The 15,921-nt window shown below is 47.9% G+C and overlaps 3 protein-coding genes across 3 annotated transcripts; 1 reads left to right on the top strand and 2 right to left on the bottom strand.

Annotated features, from left to right (window-relative positions):
- Nucleotides 1-165: 165 nt before the first annotated feature.
- EYB26_002065 (uncharacterized protein) lies at nucleotides 166-4,465 on the bottom strand (the record flags this gene model as incomplete). Its single annotated transcript, XM_054261373.1, has 2 exons — nucleotides 166-2,095; nucleotides 2,148-4,465. 2 exons carry the CDS (start codon nucleotides 4,463-4,465, stop codon nucleotides 166-168), a joined length of 4,248 nt encoding a protein of 1,415 aa, XP_054117348.1.
- Nucleotides 4,466-8,136: 3,671 nt separating this feature from the next.
- EYB26_002064 (uncharacterized protein) lies at nucleotides 8,137-9,283 on the top strand (the record flags this gene model as incomplete). The annotated part of the gene is made up of 3 exons (XM_054261372.1): nucleotides 8,137-8,329; nucleotides 8,392-9,050; nucleotides 9,110-9,283. 3 exons carry the CDS (start codon nucleotides 8,137-8,139, stop codon nucleotides 9,281-9,283), a joined length of 1,026 nt encoding a protein of 341 aa, XP_054117347.1.
- A 677-nt stretch (nucleotides 9,284-9,960) lies between these two features.
- EYB26_002063 (uncharacterized protein) lies at nucleotides 9,961-15,314 on the bottom strand (the record flags this gene model as incomplete). The annotated part of the gene is made up of 2 exons (XM_054261371.1): nucleotides 9,961-11,146; nucleotides 11,206-15,314. 2 exons carry the CDS (start codon nucleotides 15,312-15,314, stop codon nucleotides 9,961-9,963), a joined length of 5,295 nt encoding a protein of 1,764 aa, XP_054117346.1.
- Nucleotides 15,315-15,921: the final 607 nt, after the last annotated feature.

The following is a 15,921-nucleotide window of genomic DNA, read 5'->3' as shown; positions in this document are numbered from 1 at the left end:
GTCATCAGTCATGATGTGAGAAAAGAGAAGAAAGAAGAAATGAATAAACGAATAGATGGCTGACAGAGCCATCGAAACAGGAATGGTAAGAAATAGAAAAAAATTAACCGGGTATCATGTATCACAATACATTCAAGAAAACAAAAACATAGTGTCAAAAGCTGATTAAAAGCTAACTTCGCCTGGGTCGCTCTCGACGACGGCTTCAACCCAAAATCCATCTGCCGGATTCTCTCGACTGGTGATTCGGTGTCCCGGAGCAAGATCTTCGCCTTCGCCGCGCTCGACAATGTCCTCTTGCCCTACCTCTTTCAATATTCGCTGAAAGTACATTCGTAGCGTGCGGAGACCTCGGAGGTAACCGCGGTCTACATCACCAGGATGATGAGGAGGGCAAGGTACATCAGAAGGAAGCTCATCTTCTCCTGTAACGCAATTGGCGAAATCCACAATCTTCAATTTCACGTCTTGATCATTGTGCCAGTCCTCAGACCCACGTCGAGTCATTCGAGGTGGCTTCTCATTCAACTGAGAGTCCTTAGACCCACCGCCATTCTGTCCTTTGCCAGCTGCATCACCATCATAAAGAATCAAAAGACTGCTGGCGTAGAAACGGTAGCTAGGTAGGTTTCGTATCATGTTTTCAAGTGTGCTGAGCTGCTGCAAAATGCTTGGAATCTTTCTGACAACGCTTCTATAACTGACTCCATCATAGAGGAATCGCGTCAAAGCATCTTGAAACTCGCGGCCCGAAGACAAGTCTCGGCCATAATACTTGTCTTCAAACAAGTACTCTTGCTTCTTAACGTTCCAGGTTTGCATACCGCACAGTCGTACTCCCAACTGCTGTGATGTCGTTGTTTTACATTTTCGTCGCTGAGATTTCTTCTTCTTCTCATCCGCATACAGTCCGTACTGTCTTGTACCCATCTTCAAGTCAAGAACGCATGGTTTGTTCATACCAGCTGTCAAGTCTTCCAAAAGGATAAAAAACTGAACACGATCATCCTGTTTCGTTTGTGCCTCTTTGGGATTGGTCGGTACGTGGATGGGCTCGGGCTCATCAGGCGGACGAGTTGCGATCTGAAGCGGAGAACCGAGTTTCACAGAGGCTGGGTTGGGAGATCGGAATGTACTTGAAGGGGTACGAAGTCGAACTGGTGCAGCTGGAGAAGGCTCAGACGTATCGCCTTCCATGGCAAAGATTGCATCCTCGTGGTTGCCTCCATAGCCATCATCTTCGAAAAAAATGAGGTCGCCCTCACCGCTAGTAATACTTCTTCGTCTATGCAGGCCACTTCCTGAATGCCGTCGCCTGACGCGTCTATCACTGCTAAGAGAGCTCGCTCGAGGCGGGGTTTCTGGCCGTCTTAACTTGTCCAACGGATTTGAGTGCCTTTCTATTGCACTTGAGACGGAAGAAGGGAGAATAGACCCATCTTGAGCCGCACCTTTTGCAATATCGATCGCGAGGCTCCTCGAAGGCGATTTTCGGCCACTTGTAGTTCCACTGGATACATGGTCCTCTGCGCCATCACCATTCATTTGGCCAGTGTCTGAACGATGTCGAGGTAAACCAGGGTGATTTCGCACTGATCGGCGATGATGATGAATTGGCGGCGGACTGAAAACTTCTCGAAGAACCTGCTCTTTAAGCTTCCTGTTTACAGTTGTTGCACCCCAAATCTTAGGTTTTCCAATTTGTGGGACCATTCGTTGATCAACATCTTCTGCAAAGGAATTTTTTGGCGTGTCGTCTGCTGATTTTGACAATTCATCAGAGGGCAAATATTCTAACTGCTTTGCTTCACCTCCATTTCGTGGCGGAGAGGACAGGAAAAGGTCAGACGGAATGATATGTCTGTTGTTCTCAATTGTAACTTTGGGGATTACGCCAGTGGTTTGTTGCTGGCTGAATATTCTTGGCTGGTCTGCGGCTTTAGGAGGACCGCTGACGGTCTCCTTCTTGAAACTATGTGCGGCGGGTTGTCCTTCTGCAATAGCAGCCTCATTGGCCTTGCTGATAGCTTCATTGCTGCGTTTCTTTGAATGTTTAGGCTTCTTGGAAAATGTGACATTTAACACCCCAATATACCTAAGAAATATGTTAGTCATGGACTTAAGCAACACGAAAGAGTAGAGGTTACCTCGGTAGAAAAACAAGCATTTCGGGATGCCGCCTCTCTATACGCTCATAGAACTCGTTCTCACGATTGTTGAGTTGCTTGCAGACCGCCCGTCGTGAAAATCGAAATACAGTGGTATGGCCACCCACTTGATGTCGGTAAGGTTTCAATTCCACGGCGCCAACGAGGCCGCCTTTAGTATGCTTACGGCGATGGCGGTATTGCCTTTGTGCCTGGGTAGGTGTCAGCGATAGATGCTCCGCATCGTCCGTTAGACTTGAAATCTCGTCAAGAGCAGACAATGTGCTTTCGGCCTCAGATTCCGAAGCGGTTTCCTGGCTGTATTCTGAAACTGTTGCAAAAGCTCTCTCTTCGGCATCGCTGAGCGGTTGATAATCCCCATGTAGAACACTATCATCAATTTTTGAATGTAAAGATATATCAACATGGCTAGTTGGTTCTGTTTCTAGCTGGTCACGGACAGTCGGTCTTAGGCGATCATAATCCTCCTCCTCATGTCGGTATGCCGAAAATGGCTGCTCTTCCTCAGCAGGAGCGACCTCATGAGGGAAATACAAGGCAGACGATATATGCTCATCCTCCTCGTCCTCCGGTGCGATATCCGGAGTCCGGACCTCGCGAGATGGGATCCTATCCTCCTCGACGGACGACGAAGGCTCGATTCTGTCACGAGCTTCATTTCGAATCTTTTCTGCGTATAGAGTGGGGATGCTGGGGGAGAAGGAACGATCACGTGTACCGCCAGATGTCAAATGGAAATTACGTATTTCTTCTGACAAACTTCGGGGTATAGTTCGAATAGGATGAGGTGACAACTCCACATCGCCAGAGACTACTCGTTCCGCCTGCGCAGATAGTGGGGTAGATTCGTCTTTGTGGGATTCAGCACGCTCGGAGTCATTTTCGTTCTGGGGTTGCAGCCTGTGTAGAACGGCATGACTTTGTCGGGGTGTAGATTGGGAATTCTGATCCTCGCCAGCTATATCTTCTTTAAGATTTTCAACGATTCGTGTATATTCCGTAGGCCGGTCTCTGCCCTCGCGCCTCTTGCGATCCGGTGAGGTGGTATTCTCTTTGAACAAACCTAAATAATGACTAGACTTGCGGCTTCGCACGTTAGCAGCAGGCTCAGGGTTCGTCAAGTTAGCTTCGATTGATTCTTCCACCCGAGCGCCACGGCCGCGACTGGAATTCTGGCTAGTATCTCCATCCCAAGTAACATCCACCATCCCATCTCTGTTCCGCATATGTCGTGCATTCTGCCATGAATCGGCCAGTGCAATGTCGTGATTAGTTAGAGGAGGGTGCAACATGGGCGGGTCGTTGATATGAGAACGAGATTCGCCAGAAGTGGAGGAGGTATGGAAAGGATGATCGTGATCAGGCGAGATAGGGCTCTCAATATCGGGGCCTTCTGATGCAATCTTTCTTAAGGGATGAAAGGTTTCTCGGATCGCAATACGATGGGTACCGGCAACCTTTGAACTTTCTACAGTCTCTTGCTGTTTAACCCAACCGACATGCGAGCCGGTCAATGGCACGGAAGGAGCTTGAAGGAGCAGATCAGAAGCACGGCGAAAAACAGATGGGCGTGACATATATTTCCTAGGTGACGAAGCGTCGTCCTTGGTGACAGTACGAGGCGGCGGATCGTTGTTGATAGATCCAGATCCGCCGACAGTAGACCGGCCTTCAAATGGGTTCGACAATACAGGTACAGGCACTGTCGAGGACGAAGGGGTGTCACCAGACTTTGTTAGTCCTATCGAACCCTGATCAACATGACGATGTTCTTGAATAGAAAGCGACGAGGGAGGAGAGGAAGTGACAGCATCGTTGGTGTCGGACGGGAGATAGTGAGTTGCGAAGATGCTGTCCCTCTCTGAGAGTTGGGGAGTCTGCGAGCGGAAGGGCCTTGCGTCCGAATGTGTCGAGGAAATTGCACGAGAAGATCGCAACTGCTCGGGAGGAGTAGTGCTAGATCTTCTCAGAGCGACGTTTGATGGAGGTGGTAAGGTTTTTGTGCCGCCCCGTCCGAGAGAGAATACGGTCGGAGTAGGGTGAGGGTTGGCAGGGCCATGATTGGTATTGACAAGAGAATTAGTATGCGACGTGTTCCTGTCCATTGGGATTCGCTGGTGGCGCTCGTGCTCGAACTCGGGCCGGGGATGGACGAGGTGCGCAAAGCTAGGGCTGGGGCCACGATCACCGGGACTTTCCCTGTTCGAGAAAACATCCTGGGTAGTCGAAGTCGAGGTCGTAGGCGTCACCGGCAGGCCAGGCGGGGCATGACCTGTCGCGGAACCAGGTCTGGACATGGGGGAAACATTGGTTAGACCACCTCGTGGGGGGTTCTAGGGCGTCAGAGAGGAGGAGGATGAGAGGATGCAAGGAGAGAGAGTGAGGCGAAACGTGGGCGAGGGTGGAAGTGTCAGTAGTTGAGAGTAAGTTTAGCTTAAGCTTGGATGCGATGGCGACAACAACGGGGACGTCCGAGGGGTGTGGTTGGTATGTATGACAGATTAGGTAATTTGTTAACTTGGAAGACTAACTAAGTTATTGGAGGGTAATAATCTTGGTTAAGAGAGAAAAAGAAAGGAGGGAGGCAGTGATGGTGGTGGTGGTGGTTGCCGGGCTGGTGGAAGAAAGATGTGAAGAAGCGGAAAAAGCGAAGCCGGAGATTGGACAATCACAGTTTTTTTTCTGGGCTCTCCGGCCCCAAAGGGGGAAAGAGTCTGGAACGGCAGTTGCTCAGTAAAGTGTAAACCTTGACTAACTAGCTTAGCTGCACAAATTCAATTCAATATAATCATGATTAATTTACATACGTAGTAACTACGTAGATTATTGTAGACAAATTTCGAAGGATCTGGTTATCTTGACCCCGACAAACGGCTTGCCCAGCCTGGTTCACGTGCTCGGTCGCGGCCTTCTGGCATGTTACCGGGTCGTAAGTAGTACTCTTTCCTCGCAACAGGGAGAAAGAATCCGAGGTACGAGTGGGTTGGAGATGTGCTCAGCAGTACGTGTTTATGTTCAATAGTTTAACTATTGAAAGAGTACTTGACCTTCTGAGGAGCTGTGTACATTTACAACAGTAACTTACATGTACTGGTTAGGTACTTGTCAAGTATTGGCGATACAGATAGCCATGGATGACGCGGGTGGCCCGTCAACAGCGACACGGATCATGTACCGAGCTGCTGGAGACTCCGACGCTAGCAAGCCTTACGGTACGTATCAATACAGACTTGACAATTCTGTTTTGTCTTTATCTGCCGGTACTTGAAGAATACACGGTAACGTATGAACCTATTCTATGAAATCTATATTTTGTACAATACTATATAGCCAAATCAACGTGAGTAAGAGCCTTATCTTCCAAAATAATGTATATGTATCAACTCCAGGCTCGCTGCGTCATCTGTCACTGTCTCACTCAGACTCGCTGATATCATTCGGAGAACCTCCGTATCCATACGCTAGTGTATCATTCGGTAGAATCCGTCCATTATCTACAGACCTATCCCAATACAGCTTAGTCCCGGCTCCACTGGACTTTCAGCCCGAACTTTCACTTAGCCACACTTTGTATTTGTATTTGTATTGTATCGTATAGTTACTTATTGATTACATTAATTACCTCACCGTCTACTAACCTAGTTACTGCAGTAGAAGGATAGAGCCTCCATCGAACCATACAGAAGAAGCGGTGGACCGATCGACAAGGGGGATACGTACGCCTGTGATACTCTAACACGTTTCTCTACTTCATATCTGGATCGATCGAACGGAACATTCCGCATCATCAACCAGAACGAACTCAGATAGATACATAAGGAGGAATGTATGTACACGATACATCCTCCACTCACAACCGATGTATCAACCACATGCAAACATTGCCAAACAACTATTAAGTAATTGATGATACGAACTTAGCTAACTAACTAACTAGTTAACTATCTATCTATCTATATCAGTTGATCCCATATTCCGATTTCATTAATTGACTCCCTTTCGTTGCCTGCTTGCTTCTCCTTTTTGTTGAAGCCACAAAGAGACGGGTCGAATCCGCCAATCATTCGACAACGTGCTCTATGCACTGGCCAATCATGACTCGCATTCAATCTACTCAACACATCCCAGTAGAAGCAAGTTTCTCCGTATGTGGCTCGTTGGTATCGTAGAGAATATGTCCGTTTTCGTGTAGATACATATGTACTCTACTACTGTAGTATATGACTTTGGGAATTTCGGTGCATGTCTCTTCAACCCTGATCTATCCCCAAGTTGTTGGGTGCATAATCCGCGTGGACTTGTGCTGTACCCCTGCAAAGACTAAGGCATGCCATATTCCGTACATATATCTCATAATCCATGTCTACTTAGTTAATTGATTCCGTTGAATTTTGAAATTGCCAAGGTTTCGAAAGTTTTCCCGAGCTGGAATGAGAGATTTTAATCCATGCCTAGGTATTAGTGCTTATGTGCTGGCACCCTTGGACATGGGTAGAATCGAAGCAAGAAGCATAGAAAAAACCGATCCAAGGTTGAGCTTATAGTAGTTGTCAGGAAATCAATGTGAAGATTTCTGAAATTCTGGTACGGAGTATGCTGTTATGATAAGGCAGAATTTACGCATCTGGAAGTGAATTAGGGCTAGGATAAAGTTTCTGGTCAACTCGAAGATCAATTCTATTAACAACACACGGAATTTTGTTCTACCAAGGCTCGTTTGGCTAAAAGGCTCTGAATTAGTAGTCGGTTTCTTATCCATTGTGATTACGAGCTATTTACATGCAGTTATAGACGATTCTTAAGATCTCCGCCAAGAACTGGAATAGCCTCATCCGCTCCCCGCTCCCCAGAGCGGACAGCACCCTCCGTTCATACGCAGTCTCCGTCACAACAAAATGAATCTTCTCAAACAGCGCCCTCAAGGCATGTCCTAATTCACCAAGTGAACTCGGCCCCATCACGGGGCTAGGACACCTCTGACACCAATGCTCAGGCGCGCATCGTTGCTCAAGCATTCCAATAGGCGCCGTAGCAGCGCTTCTGTCGTTGAAGGCGCGCCTAATATGCGCAATGACTTGGTCACGGTGTTCCTGGCGTCGTGAGGGGCAAGGTTTTGCCAATGAATTCCAGTTCGCCACTACCCTTGAGTTCCCTTTCGACGTGGATTGATTTCCATGGCTCTTTTGGGGTTGATATCGCCGTCATAAGGTCTACAACGTGATTGACGTCCGAGAATATCTTCTCGGGGTCATCTACATTTTATCCTTCATAATACCACATTACTAACGTCTAAGCATGTGTCTTGTCAGTGACATTTCGGCTCTGTGGAATCGCTGATACCTGCTATGAAAGAGCAGTTAGGGCTTATATCCCGAAATGGTTATTTAGGGTTATTTAGGGTTATGCGGGCTCATCGGCAAGAATATCTAGCCCTAACGACTCTCATATCGATTGGATTGCTGTTGCTTGCCATTGAACATCTCTTGCTTTTCTATAAATACAGGTCCCAATATCAGGCTGTTGGAAACAATCACGTCGTTTACCACACTTTTTGAGGTATGATTCTTGAGAAGGAAGAGGGAGAGCGGATCCCTGAGGCACTGGGCCTGAACGCGAATACTGCTTGCTATCCACAAAACCACGGGTCAGAATTTCTATCCCTCTAGCACCAGGTCTAGCTAAACTTCAATTCTTATCGCTGCCTCCAGCTTTAGTTTTGGTAGTGGGTTCCAAGTAGTTAACTACTGATAACAGCGGGTCTTTGAGTCATCCAATCGCTGACACCTGCACAATATGAGAACTTGGCGATATCTCTCGAGGTTCGATGGATATGCGCGATAGTTGTAAATATTTTTTGCAAGAATACTATACTTATTGCGCACCACGTTGCTGTATTTGTTGCAATTGCCCCTCGTTGATATTGAAACTGCTTTGTTATTGTTGTTGCAACTCTGACTCAGCATTGAACATGCTCGATAAAAGGAGGATCCTCCTTGTTGGAAGCGGCAGCGTCGGCACGATGGCCGCGTTCAGCCTCGAAGCCAGCGGCCTCGCAAGTGTGACTGCAGTTTTGCGCTCCAACTATGAAGCAGTGTCCAAGAATGGCTTCAATATTGATTCTGTCGATTATGGCTCTCACCATGGCTGGAAGCCAACAGAAGGTAAATCAATTCATTAAGCCTTCAACATCCAGTTTCTCGGATTGCTAACACGGCTTTATCAGTGATCAAGAGCGTCCCCAATGTAGCTGAGGAGGGTGTTAAACCCTTTGATTACATCGTTGTGGCGACTAAAAATTGTCCAGACATCAAGCCCACGGTCTCGGATATCATTGCGCCGGCCGTAACAGAAGGTCACACGGCTATTGTGCTTGTACAAAACGGGCTCAACATCGAAAAGCCATTGATCAAGAGCTTCCCGGAAAACATAATCATTTCCGGCGTCTCGTTGATTGGCACCGCAGAAAAAGGGCATGGAAATATCATCCATGACGCTCACGATAGTTTGATTGTTGGGCCTTTCCAAAACCCGAATGTCTCATCTCACGCCGCCCTGGCAGCTGCCAGGGAGTTTACAGAAATATATAACAAGTCTGGTAAAGTCGACTGTGAATTTAACGAGGACGTCGGCTTTGTCCGATGGAGAAAGCTCGTATATAATGCCTGCTTCAACCCTGTCGCTGTAATCACCCGCATGGACACGTCACGCATGAGACTTGCCAAAACGCCAATCGACGATCTCATCAGACCAGCTATGTGGGAAGTGTGGAATGCCGCAAAGGCAGCTGGGCATGAAATTCCTGCAGATCATATTGAGAAGACGATCGAAGCTGACCCTCTCGACGTATGGTGCAAGCCGAGTATGCTACAGGATGTTTTGAAGGTAATCATTTTCTTTCCTGCAATTACTAGTTATAGATATGTATGCTAACTAAATCTCAGGGCAACCCTATCGAGCACTTGAACCTGGTCTGGGAACCTATCCAGGAAGCCGAGAAATCGGGTGTTCCAACCCCTACGTTGAAGACCATCTTTGGATTTTGTCAAGCCCTACAATGGCAGACGAAAGAAGCGAAGGGTCTGGTGACTCTTCCTGCGGACGCTCCCCCTTCGTAGATATATTAAAATAGGCATATTAGAACAGCCAAAATTCATTCTTCAATATCTTGAATGACCTTGGAACCTAGTGGTTACTCACAGCCGTGAAGACAAGGAGATAACCAAACCCAAAGGCAAAGTCCAGACCTGCAGGATGTGACCCAGTGGGTGCCTTATCGCGCAATCCAGCCGAGCTAGAAGACAGATATCACGCAGGATGGGCCTGCAAGGCACTGTGTAATGGGCAGACGATGGAGCTCTTCACTTTTTGCCCATGCTTGTATACTTTCCCCTGGTGTTAACTTAACGTAACGTCTTCTAGCCGTAAAGCTGTGCGGGATATTAAGAACAGCCATCTAACCATCTTAGATCAGTCAAGTGGCATCCTTAGCAAATTATAGGAATAGCTACGCAAATTAGGGTTAGGATAAAGTTTGTTGGTCAACTCGAAGACAGACTCAAATATTCCCAAAGTGTGCCTTTCTGTTGTCTGACCAATAAAGATAAGTTCAGTAGAACAGGTTGATAGAAGAGAAAATAATAATCCAAAGAAGAACCAAAGTACCACGCCAATGCATGCATGCATCCAATGTATCAAACAGTACACACGCCGAATATGCCATAGCACTCACTCACTGCCTGAACCCACAAGTCCAAAAATGCATAATACAGAACCTCCTTGACCAATCAAACCATTACTGGCACAATGCACTATTGGGAGTTTTCTTCGTGAAAACGCCCAATTGCTCCAACTTACTCCACAGTCTATCAACTTCTGCCTTGTCTTGTTCCAAAATAGGTCGGAGCTCTAGTCCGTCTAGTACTCTGACTGAACCACCAGTTCCCGCATACAGCATGACTTCCAACGTCATGCGTTTTGACTTTGTAGACCCGTCCAGTCGTAACCGATACTTTTGATCCGCCTCTGCATCTGCAGGGGGAAGGGTATACGGGTCATTAATTTCCACCTCCGTGATCCTTTCTTTGGTAGCCGCTTGACCTTTGAACCCAACTACTGCATTTTCTTCTACTTCACCGAACATTTCTGGCAGCAAGTCGGAGCCACTTTCAATACGGTTCTGGCGCTTCTGTGTTTTGTGAAGCCTGTCTTCCAGCATCTTGATATGCGTATCGGCACGGCCGCTTCCCGAAACTGGCGGTGGGTAGAAGCCAACGGTAAGAGGATTGTTTCGAAGGTCAATTGTCCTCAAAGAACTGTAGTCATGCTGACTTGATCTCCCGACTCTTGCCACAACTTGACAGAGCATTCGTAGTCTGCTGATTCGATTGCCTGCTGCTGTCAAGCGACTCAGGCCTCTCATATCGGCAATACTTCCAAGGTCGCTGACGGAATTGAAGTTGAGGTTAAGAACACGTAGGTTGGGGAAATCTTTGCCAAAGTGACCGGGTAGGACCCGAATACCGCAAGATGCAATATCGAGAAGTTGCAACCCCAGCATAGGAACCGAAGGCGACAGCGTTCGATCAGAGAGTCTGTTTGATGATAAAAATATCTTACGAGCGTCACCGAGTGGGCTAAGATCAATATCAAGAGACGCTCCTTCTTCTGGTGATTGCCCAGAGAACTGCTCTCGCACCGAAAAGACTTCAATTCCGCTGCAACCAGCTAGGCCAGACACAGTAGTCAAGTAGTTATTGTCGAGGTACAACAACCGAAGCTTTGGATAATATGACGCATCGAAATTAGATAGACGGTTGCTCGACACTTTGAAGCTGCGGAGACTTCGTATTGGCATGGGTGTCTGCAGTTCTCGCATCTGATTCTCACTTAAATCCAAAGTCTCTATTGCTTGGAGGTACTCGATATGTTTAACGGCTGTGATCTGGTTGTTGCTTAGGTCAAGTTCACTAAGACGAATCCTGTTTATCGAGAATGGTCAGTTATCGATTAATTGTGTTGAGACTGCGCGAGCACTTACAATTCTGAGCCTTCAAAATTGACTGAAGTCAGATTATTGTGCTTCAGCTCCAAACGCAATAGACCGTTCAAACCAAATACTCCCTTTATGTTGCGTATTCTATTGTTGTTGGCACGAAGCTCCCGGAGATGGAACAACCCTGAGAAGCCGTCCAAGGTTTCAAGTTGGTTGCCAGAGACATCAAGGTATTGGAGATTGATGAGGTGGCCCCACGAAGTCAAATTTGTAAGAGAATTGTGCTGTATGTGCAAGTCACGCAGAGTTGAAGGAGTACCGTCAAGTTGGACGAGTTCATTCTCAGAGACGTCCAACTCTTCTAGCAGCGGGCAAAACTTGTCCAACTGATGAAGAGTAGCGATACCCTTATCTCGCAGAGACAATCGCCGTAATTGCTCCCAAAATGGCTCGGTGGGCTCCACATCAGTGATGTGTCTGATGAGGTCTTCTGTGGCCAAGGCAAAAGTTCCGTGTATTTGACGCAAAGACGTGGGATGAGTACGAGGGGCAACATAACTGGGCTCGGGATTTATAGGGTAATCTGTTTGATGAACCGTGAATTCGGCAAGCGAGCTCATATGGAAGCTGTAATTATCATCTCGCGCAGATGATGGAAGTATCATAGATCTCTCGCCCCGTAGAGGCGTAGATCCTGTAGAATTCCGACGGATCAAGCTCATTTCTGCATAGCTCTCCTCGGTCCGCTCATCAATACGAGAAATCGGACGACCAATAAACGGCTTGCCATCGAATGAAGTACGGCGAGATGGAGCAACAGTTGAGGCCCTGTGGTCAGTCTGTCGCTCATGCTGTCCAGCTTTGATCGTGTCCGATGTTGATACATCTTCACCATCATCAGCATAGGAGATGTGAGATACCAGTGGAGAGGAGAAGCTGATAGTGGCGGCTCTTTTTGAATTGGATCCCATAGACTGCTTCGGCTGCTTGAGCAAGGTTTCCTGCTCCGTTGTAGACTCACCATCTAATTTCTTTGATCCTGGGTTGGTAAATCTGCCTATATTGACAGTCAAGTCCTCAGTTCCCCATGATGTGGCTCGAGTTTCGGGTTGTGGTCCACTTGAGGTAAATCGCGTTGTCTTCGATTGTACGGAACTGGAATCGGGAATGAAAGGATTTCCTTCTCGAGTCACTGGTCGTTCAGTCCCTTCAGAGCCGCTTTTTCCATGTCGATCCGCCCTGCCTGTTTGTTCAGCATCCGCTGTTTGCCCATCCTTGCGAGGGGAGGTAAACTCTTGGGCTTTCTTGAGTTCTTCAAGTTCATCATAACTCAGATCGGGGATGCTGCCAAATGGATCGTCCTCACTATCTTCGCTTCGCATATTATGATTAACTTTCTGTTTGACCCAGGATTTTGTTGTTCGATCATAATTCATCCCATTGACCTGTTCTGGTATTAGGTGTGAAACCATATCAGAAGCAATTACACCCTTCGTGTTTGAGCCATTGGAAGAGACAGTTGGGATCGAATGCATTGGAGCATCGTCATCGGAAAATTTGCGCTTCCGCTGAGGCAAGATTCGCACATCATGCGGACTGCTCGTCGCATTCCCACCAACCATCGAACCGTCTAGCATCGGCTGATTCTCTTTGTACAAGTCCGACATGACCGATGCCATGAATTGTTCCGTATCTTCTTTATCAGCGAACTTCTTGAGGTGGCTAACAACACGTGGGTGCATCGGTCGGGGCTCCCTGAACTTTCGCATGTCCACACCTTCGCGACTCGGAGGTCGAGACAGGTTTTCTCGACTTGACATTTCGTCTTCCTCATCATCTTCCCCTGTAATATGTGATTCCTCCACGCTTGCTAATCCACTCGTGTATTTGTTCTTTGAGCGGATTATGCTCATAACTTTTGTAGCCTCGTCAAGGAAATCTTGTGTAGTAAGAGAGCGCTTGTGGTCGTCTTGACTTAATGCGTCTTCAATAGAATCATCAACTCTATAGAAAGCGCCTCCCGATGCGCCTGCAGCCCACGATACTCCAGCCTGTTCCGAATTTAGCGAGCTCGAATTTATCATATTAACTTGAGATTGATGCCATGCCTTTTTGTCTTCGAGGCTCATGTTGAGTACGGATTCAATCAACTCAGTTGCATCCAAAGACTGTTCTTCGGTTTGTTGTAGCGTCCGACGCCGTTTTGGAGCTGTGGTTCTGCTTGACATGTTGCTTATGCGCCTCACGTTGGGAATGGACTGGTATATGCCCTGACTGGATCGGCGACTGTTAGAGTGGCGTGACAGTCTTCTCTGTAGAGCTCTGGTAGATGTTCCATTCTCTGGTAGATTTTCCAGGCTTTTAGTTTTCCGCAGTCTTTCGTTTACTGTATTCTGAGAAGTTGACCTTTGCCGAAGTTGACGTTCCCGAACATATGGTTGTTGAAAGGAAAGACTGGGTACAAGACTAGATTCTTGGCTGGCAAAGCCAAAGTTGAAGCGACCCTTTCTAAAGCTATTCATGCGAGGATTCGCGGCATCTTGAGTAGCAGGACGTCTATCACTTCTCTGCGGATGAGTATGTCCACGTCTGAGAACTGGTAGGTTGCGATTTGTGGTGCGTGTCCTTCTCGCAATCAGGGATGGCGATGCTGGTTCATCGTCGTCCGATACGTCTTGGAACGTCTCCTCGAATTGACTCATGCGCCGTAGGAGTTTGTTGTTGGTAAAAGTATCATGATTTGCGAACAGCTTCAATGGGCTACTCACGTTAGCAGTTTGCGGTCTTTCAGAGCCCGGCTCTCCCTCTGGAGAAAAGCTAATTGTAGGAATTGCACTTCTGTTGTCATGATTAACAGTTGGTGGAGAACTACGAATCTTCGAGTTGGTGAGAACGGAAGACTGTAGATTAGACGGAAAGGACGAGGGGCTCAGTTGCCGCAACTGGAAGGAACCATCTGAGAACCCTCCTCGCTCGATGGTCACGAATGGCTGAGTGCGTAATGCTTCTTGTGTGCCTGTGGAAAGATCCTCAGGAAAGTAGGGGCTACTGACACCGAGAAGTTCGTTGGGTAAGAAGGTAGCTGCTTCGCCATTTTCTTTGTCTTCACTCAGAGCTTTGTCCTGGCGCTGCCCCGATTCCTCTGACATACCACCAAGTTGCTTCAGCGCAGACTGTAGAACACCAGAGCCTGTCCGGCGTTCGACTGTGCCGTTTGATGACAGGAATATAGGTGTCAAATCCTCATTACGGAGTTCTTCCTCCCCACTGGCCGAACGCAACCGGCTGTCTGCATCTGAGACGCCGTCTAGCCCGTATTTACCGCGTCTAGAAGACGTCGTGCGCACTTTGAGATGCACTGACTCCTCGTCAAAATATTCTTTCTCGGGGTTATTCTTAAATGACACTCTACGCCGGGCGCCTTTGTCTGTTGTTCCACCAGCGGCCTGCACTTGAGCATCATTCTCGGGATGACTGAAGATTGCGAACGATGATAGAACTTCCGAGCCTGCGGCGGTTGCTGGTTGTTTGAAAATGTTCTCCAGTCCCATAGGTGCAAATAAATCACACTGCTCATCGGCGGATATTTCTCCTCGCACAATTCGCCGCTTCCATTCTGGCGTGCCCTTTGTATCTTCTTTTCCAGCTCGGACTTGAATTGTTCCCAAGTCGCTCATACGGTCTGACGCTACGGAGCTCGATCGGGCTGACATCACATTCTTCAGGGGCGTAGATGATGGCTTCTTGCGCGCAGGCGTTGGTTGTTTGGCGCTTGTTTTAGGCGAGGCTTGTGAAGGAGTGTTTGTTGACGATCGTGAAGCTCGCGGGGAGGAACTCGCACGCGGCGAAGGCGATGCTCGTGCACTCGTAGGAGTTGTGCTACCACCGCGTCTCGCTTGGGTTTGTTTCGCGCCCCTAGGGGTAATTAATCCTCTGACTCTGGGAGATGGGGCCTCAGGTTTAGGAATGCGGCTTCGGATTTCACAACTGATGCATTTGCGCGCCGTCGAGTGCTTATGCCCGCTGGATGGAAGGGTTGGTGAATGAGGCAGTGAGCACGGTGTCGACGGTTGTGACGGCCAGTCTTCATCGAGTCCAGTTAGCCATGGCTCCTTGGCCATGTTGGCGGGTTTGATGTCGTTTGTTTTCGCCATTGAGAACATCCAGGTCTCTGGCGCGTTGTTCCATGGAATGGAGCTCTGTTAGCGGTGGGCCATTCTGTGTTTCGTATCGGACTGACAAGGATTGGCTAGCGACAATCAGGGGACAGTTGATAGGAAATGCCATGTAATCATGCGCGGCAATAACAAGGGAAAAAGTAAATAAGTGTTGTTGGATGTACGGAGTACCCGGTAGTCCAATTGGAGTATCCGGCATGTACATAGTAAGTGTTAAAACGCAAATGGCGGGTGGCTCACCGCCCAGGAGTTGGGTTAACGATGCGGCGGACAACATTATGCCAAATCAGGAAGGAGCCCCCAGCATGCAAAACACTTGGCGCCAAGACTGGCCCTTAGCCCCAATCACATGAAAGGCGGTGGATATTGCCTACTCGAAGTCTCGAACCAATGAAACGCGGTGTGACGGACGCGTTGCTGGGGCAGTACTCTGAGTACAAAGCTCAATCGGGATAAATGGAAATCGAGACAAGCAAAATAATCAAAAGCCCTTAAGATTTCTTGGGAGACGGGCAGTTGGAATTGCGACATGGTGACTTGTCACAATTGGGTCTCGGGTGTTTCACCAAATAGAAAATTTCAT

Source organism: Talaromyces marneffei, chromosome 1 (assembly GCF_009556855.1).
Source record: "Talaromyces marneffei chromosome 1, complete sequence".
In the NCBI taxonomy this organism is placed as follows: domain Eukaryota; kingdom Fungi; phylum Ascomycota; class Eurotiomycetes; order Eurotiales; family Trichocomaceae; genus Talaromyces; species Talaromyces marneffei.
This window is presented reverse-complemented; position numbering and strand designations above follow the sequence as displayed.